The following is a 14,933-nucleotide window of genomic DNA, read 5'->3' as shown; positions in this document are numbered from 1 at the left end:
TTCCCCTGAAGGTCAAGACTTGCATCCTTCTTTTTGAGGCTTTTCATTGTTCCCTTGAGGGTCAAGACGTGCATCCTGCTTTTTGAGGCTTTTCATTGTTCTCCTGAGGGTCAAGACTTGTATCTTGCTTTTTGAGGCTTTTCATTGTTCCCCTGAGGGTCGAGACTTGCATCCTGCTTTTTGAGGCTTTTCATTGTTCCCCTGAGGGTCAAAACTTGCATCCTTCTTTTCCTACAATGGCATGATTGTCCTCTCTCACCCTTTCCCTCAAAACAAGGCTCTTTTTAAGTTGAATGCCCTATTGTCCAGTGCATGTTCATCCCCACCCTCCTTACAGGAATTGTGTATTGCTCCCTTTTTAAAACAAAATGTCTTTGGGGTCTTTTTGACTTATTGGAAACCAGAGCCAAGTTTACACATTTGCACTCCTTCCTTTCTTCATTGGTTTCCCATTTGTCTTAACCTCCTCCTAAATCTGTTTCTGCATCTTATCCCCCTCATTCCTCTCGTTTACCAGTCCTTTCTACATGGGTTTTTGAGGTTAACTGGTGGTTCCAGTAACTGTGTGATGGGTACTGGTCCAATGAGCCCAAGCTTTTACACTTTGTGATCATTTGAGAATTCTTCACCACAGACCTTTGGGTTCTATGGTTTCTTTCCAGAAGGTTGAATCTTCATTTCAGTTCCTCTTTCCCCTGTCCCCTCATCTCATACTCTTCCATCCTTCTTGGAATCCCATTTCCAGCCAATATGTTTCCTAACAGTTCAAAGGCACTATGAAAGAGGTAGATTCCTCTCAGCCAGGTTTCTATTCTTGTGTGTTTGCAGTACTCACAAAAACCAGGGACTGGCTTTTCATTACCAGTCTCTCTTCTTTGAACTGTTTCCTCAAATTACTGTGGAGAACTGCCTGTCTCTTCAATGGTCTTTCACTCATGGTCTTTCTATGATAAAGGTACATGTTTTAGATGCTTATCTCCACATTCCTATACCCCAGAACTTTTTTATTGCTTTTTTCATCAGGGCTCTATCTACCAGTTTTGGACTCTCCTGTTTGGATTGGCTTCAGCTTCCTACATTTTTGTCAGGTGGTTGAGACCTTTGGCTATTTTTTTTCATTCTAGGGGCTTTTGTTCTTACCATTATTTGGATGACTGGCTGTTTCCAGTTCTTTTATATGTCACCTTTGCTGGAAATTATGTCATGCTGTTATTGGTGGAGGGCTGTCATGTGTTTATTTGTGTGCTACCACTTGTCTGCTTCACATGAAAACATGTGAGGGTAAGTGGGAGTATCAAGGCTAAGGTGAACAAATGTTTGTGAATATATATGTAGTACAAGTTAGAAAAAGCTATTTTATGAGTGGGGTAAAAATCTATTGGAAATACATTTTAAGTGTAGAAAAATTTTAATATAACAAAACCTGACAGTTGATACTTTATACAGTCTAATCTCTCATTAACCTCATTAACTCAACTGTGTGTGTGATACCAAATGCCTGTAGTACAACTTTATATGTCATTGGCATAAAAATTGGTTTACTGTATCATTTATGTACCACTTAGTCTCTTCAATAGTTTAGTTAGGTCTATCATTGAGGTGTTTTAAAATTGTAGTTTAACCCACCATTGAGAAAAATCAAACTTTTCTTTTACATTAAAACTTGTTTACTCAAGAAGGATCACACCACTGACTGAAATATTATTCTTTTATGTAGAAGCTATAACTTGAAATAGAATAAAAACTATACTTTTTCTTCAAAAGCAGCTTGTTTCTGTGATATATGTACTGTGTTACTTCAATTAATTTTATTTATGATATATAAATGTATTAATGCATCTTCAAATGTTTCTGTATTTTATAAATAAAAAAAAAACAGGAAAGGTTTTACATTCTCCAGGAATATGATTGTCCCTCTTTGCCTCGCATGTGAATATGTTAAAGAAATTTCAAGAAGCTTAATGATTAAATGTGTTGATTAAATGATCAGGTGAGTGTCTGCCATGAAAACTGGTGACGTCTGGCAAATGCAGAGGCTGGGGGAAGTCCAGGGCTATTGTTAACAATGGTTGTGATGACAACTTTCCTGATGCGTAGCTTGAGAGGAGGCAATGAGAAGAATAGAAGAAGTAAGTGGGCAGTGTTCAATCAGAACATTATATCAACAGACCTTTTAGCAGGGCCATTTGGTGGCAGGGATCTATAAATTCAGTGATGTAGCTAGGATCAACCCAACAAGCCAGTAAATTAGATGTGGGGGGAAACAGGAAAACACCTAGAAAACTCAATTTCACAGGACAGGTGCTGAATAGTTTACCTGTCGTATGCCTAGAACTGCAAAGGAAATCATGAATAAGTTATCAATGTCACTTGAATGTATTTGTGATTCTTTCATGGATAGATTTGTATCAGATGGGGATATTGTTTTATGTGTAGAGCATCTGTTAATATTTAAAAACAAATTCATTATAGAAAACTTTGTTTATTTCTTGTAAGAAGCATATTCAAGTGTCTATTTTTATTTATAGACTTATTGGTGGGCAGTTATGTTAATGGTAATTGGAGCAGCCATTTTCATGGGTTTATTTATCAAATGCTGTGCTGTACATACACCAAGCAGTAATCCAAGGAAACCACCGGCAATTCGAATTACAGACACACTCCGTAGACCTTCTTACACGCTTAGAAGAATGGTAACCTTTTCTTTTTATTTCAACATTAATGTATATATTATTTAAACCTTTGATAAAATTAGCAATAGAGGCAAAGCATGGGTAGAACCTCAATAAGAACTCTTGACAATTAAGGTGGAGGAAATAAGTAATATATATGAGTGAAGAATAATGACTAGATAGGAAAAAAAATCATTGACCTAAACTAGTCATACAAGCTGTGACCAGTTAAAGTTCATTCATTTTTGATAAGTTCACTCTAACTTCATGATTTTAGTGGAATATTTTATGGATAAATATATGAGGATTGAAAAACTGGTATTGCAAACTGAACATTTCTATTATTACCAGTAAATTGTGTTTCCTACAACTGTTGTTCAGAATCGTATAAGAATACTTATTTTAAATAACCTACATTTTGATATAAAGTAAATGTTTGTTCGACATTATTGACCAGTAAATTGTAAGTTTCCTACAACTGTTGTTCAGAATCTTGTAAGAATACTTATTTTAATTAACCTACATTTTGATATAAAGTAAATGTTTGTCCGACATTATTGACCAGTAAATTGTGTTTCCTACAACTGTTGTTCAGAATCTTGTAAGAATACTTATTTTAATTAACCTACATTTTGATATAAAGTAAATGTTTGTCCGACATTATTGACCAGTAAATTGTGTTTCCTACAACTGTTGTTCAGAATCGTATAAGAATACTTATTTTAAATGACCTACATTTTGATATAAAGTAAATGTTTGTTCGACATTATTGACCAGTAAATTGTAAGTTTCCTACAACTGTTGTTCAGAATCTTATAAGAATACTTATTTTAAATGACCTACATTTTGATATAAAGTAAATGTTTGTTTGACATTATTGACCAGTTTACTGCTGATTCACCATATAGGGCATTGACTGCCTTTAGCAGTTGAATGCAAATGTACTTTGTACAGTTTAAGGCTTGCAAAAATTTCATGGAAGTTTAAAGCAGCTTTAGTCAAAAGGGTAAAGGGAATTCTAGGTACCAAAATTAGTTAGTGATTTCATTTCACATTTATATGTATTGTACACTTACATTTTTTAGATATTTTTTGTAAGTAATTGAGGCAATTTGTTCTTGGCTTAAAACAGTTACTTTAAATCGAGTTTGAAGGGCATATAACAGGTATATGTTTTAATTTTATGATTTTGGATGGCTATCCAGATGAATTTGTTCATATTACATTTGATTACTTGTGGATATCTTCCATCTAATTTTCCATTTATACCAATTTCAGAGACACAGATCTACATTAGAACAGTTCCAGAATAGTACGGAGCTTCAAGTTAGAGCAGATAGAATGCTTCATAGAGATGGTTATGACGACAGGATGGAGCTCCAAGTTAGAGCAGATAGAGATGGTTATGATGATCCTCCTCCACCTTACGTCACTATTGCATCATGTTCTCATTCCAGGTCGTCTCGAAATCATAAAGACCAAAGAAATCAAAATTATGATAGGAAAAAAAGAAGTCATCACCATGAAAAACAGCAGCAAAGATGGTTTCAACCTGATCATACAAGACTACCACCAGGACCAAGTCAACACTTACAGTCATATTTAAACCATCGGATGTGAAAAAGTTAATTTCATGAGAAGGCATGCTGATGTTTTCAGTAACAGTAAGGTGGAATCACTTGTAGTAACAATTGATTTTGATACAAAGAATCAATGATCAAAAGAATAAGAAACTGCTGATGCTTATTGTATTCTGAAAAACTGATCTGAATTTGCTAGTACTCAAATTCAATCAAAGATTAGATTATATTATTCCAAGACCAAGTATTTGATTATCAAAAACATGTTTCTACCTAAACAGTAAAAAAGAGTCACACAAGTTCTTTACTTATCTTTATTCTGTCTTCCTTGACAGTGAGCTAATTCATTAAAAGTTCACATTTAGATATTTCATATTATTGGTGTTGTTACTACACCTGTCCCCTGTATATATAGCCTAAGTGGCATAATTATGTGATGGTACAGGCAATAAGCTGACTTTGGATACGAGTAATGGATATAATTATTTAGTTAGTAGCTTCAGTAATGTTATTATTTATTTTTCTTTTACTAGATGAAATCTGAGAAATCATGTTGTAGCACTGAAACAAAATTATTTATTTTTGTAATAAATTATATTTTTAACCACTATTTTGTATTTGAGTTATTTTGAGAATATTTTGAAAAAATTATCTTTTTAATTTTTAATAAAATTCTGTAGGTTAGGAATGTTTGGTACTGAGTGTCAGATGTTGAATATTGTTATAATAGAGATATTAATAATTTGAAGGTATGAATATTTTCCTTAGTTATAAACAATGTTTCTTTTTCAATAGCTTATACCAATTTGTTTTTCTAATATATCTATTAAAGGTTGTGCTACCTGTTGTTTTTTTTCATAACAGAAGGTATCTATGTGTGTGTGTTTATATATACTTTTCATATTTCATAAGCTATTAATCATATGTGTGACCTAATTTTGAAATGGCCATAATATGTTTGATCATCTCTTAACATCTATGATGACTGGTAGTCTTTCAGTGTAGTTAAAAACATGCAAGAGCATTTATATAATATACCATAAAAGTCTTGTTCAAATTAATTTAACAAATCTGTCCAAGATAATGTTGTTTTTTAAGTACTAAAATATTAATTTTTGTGTTGTTTTTTTAATATAAGAAGTAACATAATTTGATCAAGGCTATCACTTAGTGTTTTTGTAATGTTCAAACATTCGAATGAAGTGACTGGTAACATTTCATATATACATTCCACAATAATTGGTTATACCAGTGACTGGTAACATTTCATATATACATTCCACAATACTTGGTTATACCAGTGACTGGTAACATTTCATATATACATTCCACAATAATTGGTTATACCAGTGACTGGTAACATTTCATATATACATTCCACAATAATTGGTTATACCAAGAAACTCCACAGAAACTCGATTTCTACAAATATTGTCATTTCATATATACATTCCACAATAATTGGTTATACCAGTGACTGGTAACATTTCATATATACATTCCACAATAATTGGTTATACCAAGAAACTCCACAGAAACTCGATTTCTACAAATATTGTCATTTCATATATACATTCCACAATAATTGGTTATACCAAGAAACTCGACAGAAACTCGATTTCTACAAATATTGTCATTTCATATATACATTCCACAATAATTGGTTATACCAAGAAACTCCACAGAAACTCGATTTCTACAAATATTGTTGCAACTGCTTGATTGTGACATAAAATGAATCTTTCTGGCTATTAAGAGGCTTAATTTCATTATAATCTACCTGTTGTTGCTTCCTGGTATTAGTCATGCCACTATGCTACTGTTAGCAAGTTTATGTTGCTCAAAGTACATTTTTAAGGTCTGCATCTCATCCTTTTTTTCACACACTTATTATTTTTAATTATTTTAACTATAACTGTGATTACATTTCTCACTGTTATTGCACTGAAATAGTTTCAGGCTTATTTTTGTCTGTACAGTGTATCTTTTTCTATATTAATATATATCATTCCTAAAAATTATAGAAGGATCCCAGTATTTCAGGTGTATTTTGTTTTAAACTATTTCAATTTTGATGGAATCTTTATTTTTTTCGTATCAATACCATTAATATATTTATTTCTACTTTGATTGGATGTCTTTTTAATTATATAATAAGTTTTGTCCTTTACACACAAAGAAAGGTTGTGTGATATATTGCATTTCTCTAAAACACTTGAAAGTGTGTTTTAAGTGAACTAGCATGCTGTGATTGTTACCCTACTGATATAGAATTCATTATTTATAATCTGTTGGTTTTCCAATATTTATGCTGAGTAGATTGTTGAAAGAATACTGTTGATAAACTTTATGTTAAATTGAATACAAGAGACCTTGTTGAATTAACATTAATTTGTATATCATGTTGTGAAATTTCCTCCTGATATTATAAACAGAATTTTGAATGAAATTTTTCTGACTATTTTTCAAATTCGATTTTATATTTAGTATAGTCAAAAATATGAATTAAAACATGCTTTAATAATTTTAAGCAGAGGCAGCTAAGAAAAAGTAAACATTTTTTAATGAGGTTATAAATTCTGAAGTTCCAAGTTATATGCATTAAGAAAATTCTTTACTTCTTATCCAAATAATATACTGATGTTTTATAAATGAGATATTTAAGTGATCATTTCTAATTGTTAACGATGTGCTGCTTGTTTGTAGTAAATGTTACTAGTCAGTAAAAAATCTGCAACTTTATTATCAGTGAGTCACTAGTCATTAAGATTAGTTGCTTGTTTATGATAAATTCTTTACTGATTTATGACCACAATTGTTACTAGTCATTTAACATTTACTGTTTGTTTGTTGTTGGATTTATTATCAACAACGTTTTTAGGTTTTTTTGTTCTGTTTTAAAAATTTCAGTTTTTCTAAAGCATTTTTGTTTTGATATTAGTTACCTGTTTTTCAAAAAGAGTTTGCTGTAATTTTATTTTTAATTTCATGATGATTCATTTTCTACATGTGATCTCAAAAGAAATAATTCTTAGATCTTGGTATTCTTGGGCTCTAGAATACATTTATATATTGCTTCCTTGTTCATCTATTTTAGTTTGAAAATTGTTGTGTAGGAATGTTACAGTTAAATGAAAGATAGCATAATGTGATTCTATAATTTAGGTTGCTGGGGTTATAATGTTTCGGAAGTGTTGCTTTCAGACATCAAGTAAGAGTGCTTATGTATTGGGTTGAGGAATAATTCGTGAGCGTTTTTTCAAGTTAAAAAAATATATTCATAAATGAAACGCTTTCGCAAAATATTTCATATCATTTGGTAGATAATTTTTTGCTCTAATAGATGGTGTATTTGATTTTCATATGTCTTTAATTTTTGCTTTCATTTTCAGCTCATTAAATGGAATGTCAAGTGGACAAAATCGAGCATTTTCGACACCATCTGCTTTTTGCATTTAATTTCTTGCAATTTCGTTTAAAACAATGCATACTGTATACCTAGGTATTACATGAAATAAAGTATCATAATAAATGTTTTGGGTGTAATGTGTTCATGCATTGAAGTATTGTATAGTCTTGCATGTAATGCTTGAATGAAATTATTTAAAAACGCTCACAAATTATTCCTCAATCTAATATTAAATGAACAAAATTTATTTTGAATGAATAAAAAACATTTTCAAACAGTCTCAAATGAACAAAGTGTAAGAAAACTTTTATTTTTTTTAAAAACAGGGTATCAAAAATATGCTGATAATGGTTATAAATTATAGTAAATTATTTTTAGGTGGACATTACTTTCATAATTTTGCATAAGAGTGTGGTAGGTTCTATTTCTTTTGTTTACATTTGAATGGTGTAATATTTGAAGGCTGGTGTGATTAAAGATCAGTCCTTATAAGTTTATTATAACCACCAGTTAGGTAGAGGGAAGTGTTTCACATATTTTCTGTACATGAGAATTTAGGCTTGACATGTTTAAGTTGATGGGTGAATGTGAATCAAGAGAATACTAGAAACCAGAGCAAACTTTAGGCTTAGGCAATGCACAGCATGCATTTGCCTAATATGGTAAGATGTTTTGACTTTGGAGGGGTAGCAGTATTTGCAGTTTGTAGGAACTATGCTGCTAAAAGTTCTGTCTGGTCTGGTCAGTCCAACCATTGTGTCTCTTTCGTGTGTCTACTTAGGAATGCCTATCAACTCATGGATTTCTTTAACATGTGCCAATCATATGTTGACCAGATTTATCTCAGAAGGTGTAAACAACTTTTAACAGATACAATTGTTTAATGGGTGATTTGGCCACCCTCAGTTTAGTAAAAATAAATTGATTAAAGTCTTGAACTGCTACTTTAGAAGGAAACTTAGCAGCCAGAAAATCTCCATTGGATATTTTTTTGGAGAATTTTGAGATACTGGCTAGCAGTAGATAAAATTTAAAGAGAACTGTAACAGGTTTAACTTCTTAGATTTCATGTTTTTAATTGTGGGATTTTTTTATATGGATCTAGTCTTTTCCTCAAATTTAAATGAATGTCCAATTTTTTTTAATTGCTGTAAATATTCACTTCATCAGGATACTTAATATGCTATACAGTTACATTATGTTGTCATCCTTTTGTAGCTACATGTTGTAATGTTTAAATGTATTAAGTAACACTAAGATAGTTTGAATTTCCCTGTAATTCTCATTATTACCAATTAATCTAGGGATTGAAAAATTTAGCTTTGCTTTGAGTTGGCCCTAACTAGAAACTGTATTTGAGAGCTTAAGAAATGTGTGTCAAATTATAATTTATGTGTTTTTTTTATGACATTAAAAAAAGATTGTTTTATATGTCTGTTTGTAATTTTTTATCCATATTCAAATCTATGATATTTTCTATCAAATACCATTTGCTATAAGGAAACTATGAACATTGATATTATAGATGACTGGATGAATATTGAGTTGAGTAACTGAAGAGAATAGTAGTTAATAATATATGATGTTAAAGTAAATGTAGTGTCAAGAAACCATTTTCCTAATTATGATATACTGTGACGTAAATAAATTTGACAATAAATTCATCAACTTAATTTAGTTCAAATCACAGTTGTCATTGTATCAAGCAGTTTCATAGCTTAAATACAGGATCAGCCACTACTGTGTTTATCATATCCCAGCTGCCTTGTTGTCAGGCAAAAGGCCTCAAATATAGTGTTGTGAAGTCTGCTTTTAATAAGTGGAACTGGTCTTGCTTTTCTTAAAACTTACTTTAATTCTTTGAGAGGTGTGGATTTGTTTTGGGCTTGTTTTGTGTGTAAGTAATTTATTTGGGCTTTTTCATAATAGTTACCCTCAAACACAATACAATGGTTGTAGGAGTGGTTTTGGTGATATACTGAACAATGAATAGTATACACATCATTATATTTTTAGAATCATTCTGTTCGTACTCCTATTCAAATAAAAAACACACTTAGAATCGTGAGTTTTCTGGCCTGGCTCCTTGACACATTCAACATTCCAACTAAGTCGTGCAATTCACTATTTGAGGGAAGCCATGAGAGTAATTTTGGAAATCTATACTGTATGTTTTGGGTTTATTTCAAAAGGAAGTACTGCTTGTTGTGAATAGCAGTGCTGTTTATTTATCTCTCAAGAGTTGGCAACTCTACTTAATTGTACTCGATAAGAAAGATACATATTAGAATAGAGAAAGATATATATTACTATACACTCCTCTGTATTTTCATTAATTAGTTCTTATTAATTAAGTAGTAAAGATGTAAGACAAAATACTGATTTTGTCAGGAACATTACGTTCAAAAGGTGTAAATTATTCAAAATGTTAAATTTTCAGATGAAGACTGAAGAAAATGTATTTTCCTATTCTGTTTGATCAAAGAAAAACAAAATAGAATATTGTGGTGACTCTGTGGAATTGTTAATGTTTACTGAAATATTTTATAATTATTGTTAGTTGTCTTTTATATATAAAGTAACATGTAATAATAGCCTAATTTGATATAGTTAATAGTGATACTATTAAGGTATGATATAGTTTTTGGTTGTACTGTGTAGTTAAAAAAAGTATCTTGTTTTTACATTGCATGATACTAAAATACTACTGTATTTTAATTAAAACTTGTAGAATATATTAAACTTTGGTACATAAATTGTAGACCTACATTCTCAGGATAATAAATATTTATAATTAGATAACGATAAATGTATTGTCAAATTCATTGCTTATGAAAACAGTGTAGATAAAGTGTCTGTATTATTGTTAAAGATTCCAAAACATTGAATTATATAGGCTTAGACAAAAAAAATTAAAATATACAATTATACTTCTTTTCTCTTGTTATAAATTTTAATTATTAAAATTTTGTATGTTTCAGTTGTGTTTTGAATGAATTATTTCAGTCAAACCACAAAATGTCTGATACAAAACGCTCCATTTGGTACACAAGAAAAAAGTTACATTTCTTGAAACATTTTAAGTAGATGTAGGCTTAATAGTTCGAAATATTTTTAAAATAATGTTATGTCAGTGAAAAAGGCCTATATTTCCTTTAAAACATTTTTTTTTTAAATTTAGATAGACTAGATTCATAGTTGCTGATAAATTTATGTATCCATATATACACAGACGAGAATTATTACTCTGTAACATCAATCACCTATTTGTATTTACTTTTATGTAAAAAGTAATATATCATATATTGACAAATCATCCTGTATTATTTGCAGTGACATTTATGATGACGGGAAACCCACTTGAAGTTAAAATGTATACCAAAGACTGCTGGTATGGGTGTTAAAAATTTAATCAAAATAAAGTACAGAACAACGTTTTGACCCTCTTAGGCCAACCTCATGTTATGTTTGTGACGACCTAAAGGTCGAAGGCCCAGCATAGTCAGGTGATCAAGGCACTCGACTTATTATCTTAGGGTTGATGGTTCGAATCCCCGTCATACCAAACATGCTCGCCCTTTGTTACCCAACATTATATTTTGCGAGAATTAACATAAGAACAATTGACATTTTCACATCTCTGTGGGGCCCGGTATGGCGTTAGACTCGTAATCCGAGGGTAGCGGGTTCGAATCCCGGTCCCACCAAACATGCTCGCCATTTCAGTCGTGGGGCGTTATAATTTTACGGTCAATCCCACTATTCGTTGGTAAAAGAGTTGGCGGTTGGTGGTAATGACCAGCTGCCTTCCCTCTAGTCTTACACTGCAAAATTAGGGACGGCTAGCGCAGATAGCCCTCGAGTAGCTTCGTGCGAAATTTAAAAAATAACTAACACATATCTGTGTTGGTCAGAGTGCAGGTATTTTTATCGTAAGTTGCTTAGTAGGTAAAAGAGCTTTATGTAAGATGGATTTATATTTTACTCAATGCTGTCTTAATTGTAATACTTTAGTTTAAAGCTTAAAATTGTTAAGTCTTTATAAATTAAAAACGCATTCTGTGTTGAGCAATCTACATATGCATGAGAGGAACAAAAGATATGCTACCTTTAGTACACAATGAGACTTGGTGAAGGTCTGACATTTTTAACTGGTATTTATCACTGTAAGATATTTATTTCCATTACTTGAAAATAGCTTCTGAAAGAATAAATAATATTTCATTGTAATTAATATTTCTGACTAATATAAACATTGTCTACATAAGGTTAAATATTTTGAATTAGGTTTTGAGTAGGCAAATAAGGAGGTCACGTGACAAACATAATTCTTGTAAAATGTTATAGAACAAAACGCATCAGAACTATATTTTGACATTCTTTAGCATTACGTAGTAACGTGTGACACAGATAATTAATGTTTTTCGAAGAGATATGAAACAGTCCTCTCCGACGCAAAATATCCATGCACTCAAATCATAAAGATGTGTTCAAAATCGGGATTTAGAATTTCCAAGAGGAGGACACTCTTTGTAATTAATTACATTGGAAAGCAACTGAATATGTATTAACTTGAGACACCAAGACCATACAGAAAGAGACCTACAAGTTGTATCCCAACCATGGTATCCAAAGAGGCGTCATGTAACAGACAAAATTCTTTAACACAAAGTTCAATGGATAAGCCGTCCATGTGCCTCAACGAAACATCATCAATAAAGATCTCCATCTGGAAAAATGACACAAGTCGTGTTCGCAATCTGTTTCCAAGAAATATCCGTTCAACTGTAGTATTAGCATGCTTTTATGTATTATAATTTATTTCAGACGAGACCCCAATTTATTATGTTACGTGCGTGACGCCTAACGATTTCAAATAGCTGGAAATTTTAATTTATTTTAGAAGTTAATTGAATGTCAAGCTTTATAAAATTTATGATATTTGCCAACAAGATTGATACACACAATTTTCTTTCTTAACACAAGTATATCTTAATATACAAACAGCAATATAATATAACAATATAACTGTTATTACAAATAATGATTTGTATATAAAAGTTTTACAAACTTACAAACAATATTAATTCCTTTATCCGGTCTGGAACTAAAACTTTGTCGATGGGTCACAAGGCACAAATTACTTTTATGTTGCTCTACAGCTACACTTCACTTGAGGCGAATGATAGCTTGTTCTATTCTTCACACCCGAGTTTTGTTCCGCTACGCAATGTATTCGTATAAATATTGACATCCGAAGTCAATTCACTGAATTTTGCCATGTTTGAAACCTAAACGTTCCTGGTCAATTATCTTTAGTTTTCCGATTAATAGGCATTTGTAATTATAGATTCTGAGGCAAAAAGTATACTAACTGCAGCAAACTTGCAACAGCATTAAATTATTGCGATTTATGATCTTTAGGCGAAGTTCTAGAAAATTCAGTTAGCACAGCAATATTCGAAGATACGCTAGCACTTACGTAAAGCATACATTGTTCATTCTTACTCTCGAGAATCTACAAATTCAGAGAACAGGCTTGACTAGATCAATACACATTTAACAACATAAGTTACATACATTTCTAAATGTATATTAAATTGAAACAAACATAAATATTAAAGTAAATATATAACAGTAAATCCGTTAAAATATATTCCAGCAGCTGGAGAATAAAATTATTATTCCACGTAAAAACATACAGTCAAGTCGCAGAACACAGTGCTTTTGAACTTCTGTTGTAACGAACTGCTGAAATGGGCGATGGAAAACTTCGTTTTTGCAAATTGTATGAATTATTAAAAGCAAGTAGGGAAGAGTGCTGTGATTTGGACATAAAAGATTTATGAAGGAGCCTTTTACATAGTAAACTCTACTGCAGGATTATTGTTAATGCATGATCAGACATGATGATACGGACTTTAATGACGTAGCGAGATTTCAAAATCGTTTTAATATAACATACTCAACCTCTGTAGTTTCATGATGTTTTTTATGAGTATCAAAAATAAACATCTCTAATATTCATCAGCGATGTCATAAATACACTTCAGTAGTCAGTGTTTGCACTTTTATTATATCAAAGCCAGGTCGAGCCATTTTCTGTGTCCACCGAGAGGAATCGATCCCAATTAATATCACTGATTTTAGCTGTGCAAATCCGCAGACTTACTGTTGTCACAGCGGGGGACGATCAGAGTTTCAAAGGTTTATTTGGCTACACTTGCATTAGAAACAATTCACATTTTAAGGATTAGACTAAAATACATAACATTAAGTTTTCAGTAAATACGTTCTTTTATAATAAAAAATGTCAAGTAGAATTATTATACATGACGTTCGTTGTATCATTCTAAGTATTGTTTAGAGTGTTTTGTAGTTACGTATGGACAAATTATAATATATGCGGGATAAGACTGTACACAAAGAACACTTATTAATCAACTACATAGCTCATCTACAGATTTTATAATTACAAAATATAAAGCTAAGATGAAGACAAATACTAAATCAGTAATTCTGTTTATGTAGTAATCATATCAATCAATTAAACAATCAGACATTTTGACAAGTATCAAAATTATACAAATAATAAAAGACGTGTGTTCAAATATCAGCAATGTTTTCAGCTTGTCCATGTATTAATTAGTTTGGAAAATATTTTCGTTCATTTTTAAGAAACAGGAAGTACATAATTATAACATACTTTTAAGATACCGTTTAGGTGGGCTAGAAACTTAGCTATAAGGCATATATTAATCCCATTAGTAATTTCAATATTTTCTGTTTCAGTTCAATAATCAAAATATTTGACATTGGTTTGTTAGTTTCTCTTTTTAATCTAATATTTAAAGAAACCAGTTTCTCTTTGATAACACTAGGTTTGTCACTTAGTAACAAAATATTGTTGTCTTAAGTATATGTGATACACTTAGCGTTGACAAGGGTTGGCTTAAATACCACCTATTTATTTTAGATCGTTTTACGTTTTAGTTTATGTATATACTTAGATTGACGTGGAGATTTGGAAGTTCTTGGTGTTTTTGGAACCCACTGGACTTTCCCAAAACAAGAACCGAATCTATCAAGTAATTGGTTACTGTGATGGTGAGCCGGTTGCGTTTTCATTTGTACCGCTTCTACAAACTGCCGTAATGAACCGTACTTCAAGGTGCCGATTTTAGGTATTAACATCAAAATTTTTAGTAGCCTTTACTGTACTACCAAATTGGTGCCAGTAACTTTTCACTGTTAACTTCTTACTCTAAGATG

At 31.3% G+C, this 14,933-nt stretch overlaps 1 protein-coding gene across 1 annotated transcript in view; it reads left to right on the top strand.

The window, feature by feature from the left end:
• The window catches only part of LOC143249859 (disintegrin and metalloproteinase domain-containing protein 10-like), a 68,116-nt gene extending 59,024 nt beyond the window's left edge, over positions 1–9,092 (top strand). The window contains exons 16-17 of the mRNA XM_076500420.1: positions 2,529–2,693; positions 3,951–9,092. Coding sequence (XP_076356535.1) covers positions 2,529–2,693; positions 3,951–4,292 — 507 coding nt within the window. The 3' untranslated portion in view covers positions 4,293–9,092. The remainder of the gene's footprint in view (positions 1–2,528; positions 2,694–3,950) is intronic.
• The last annotated feature ends 5,841 nt before the right edge of the window (positions 9,093–14,933 follow it).

Source organism: Tachypleus tridentatus, chromosome 4 (assembly GCF_004210375.1).
Source record: "Tachypleus tridentatus isolate NWPU-2018 chromosome 4, ASM421037v1, whole genome shotgun sequence".
Taxonomy (NCBI): domain Eukaryota; kingdom Metazoa; phylum Arthropoda; class Merostomata; order Xiphosura; family Limulidae; genus Tachypleus; species Tachypleus tridentatus.
This window is presented reverse-complemented; position numbering and strand designations above follow the sequence as displayed.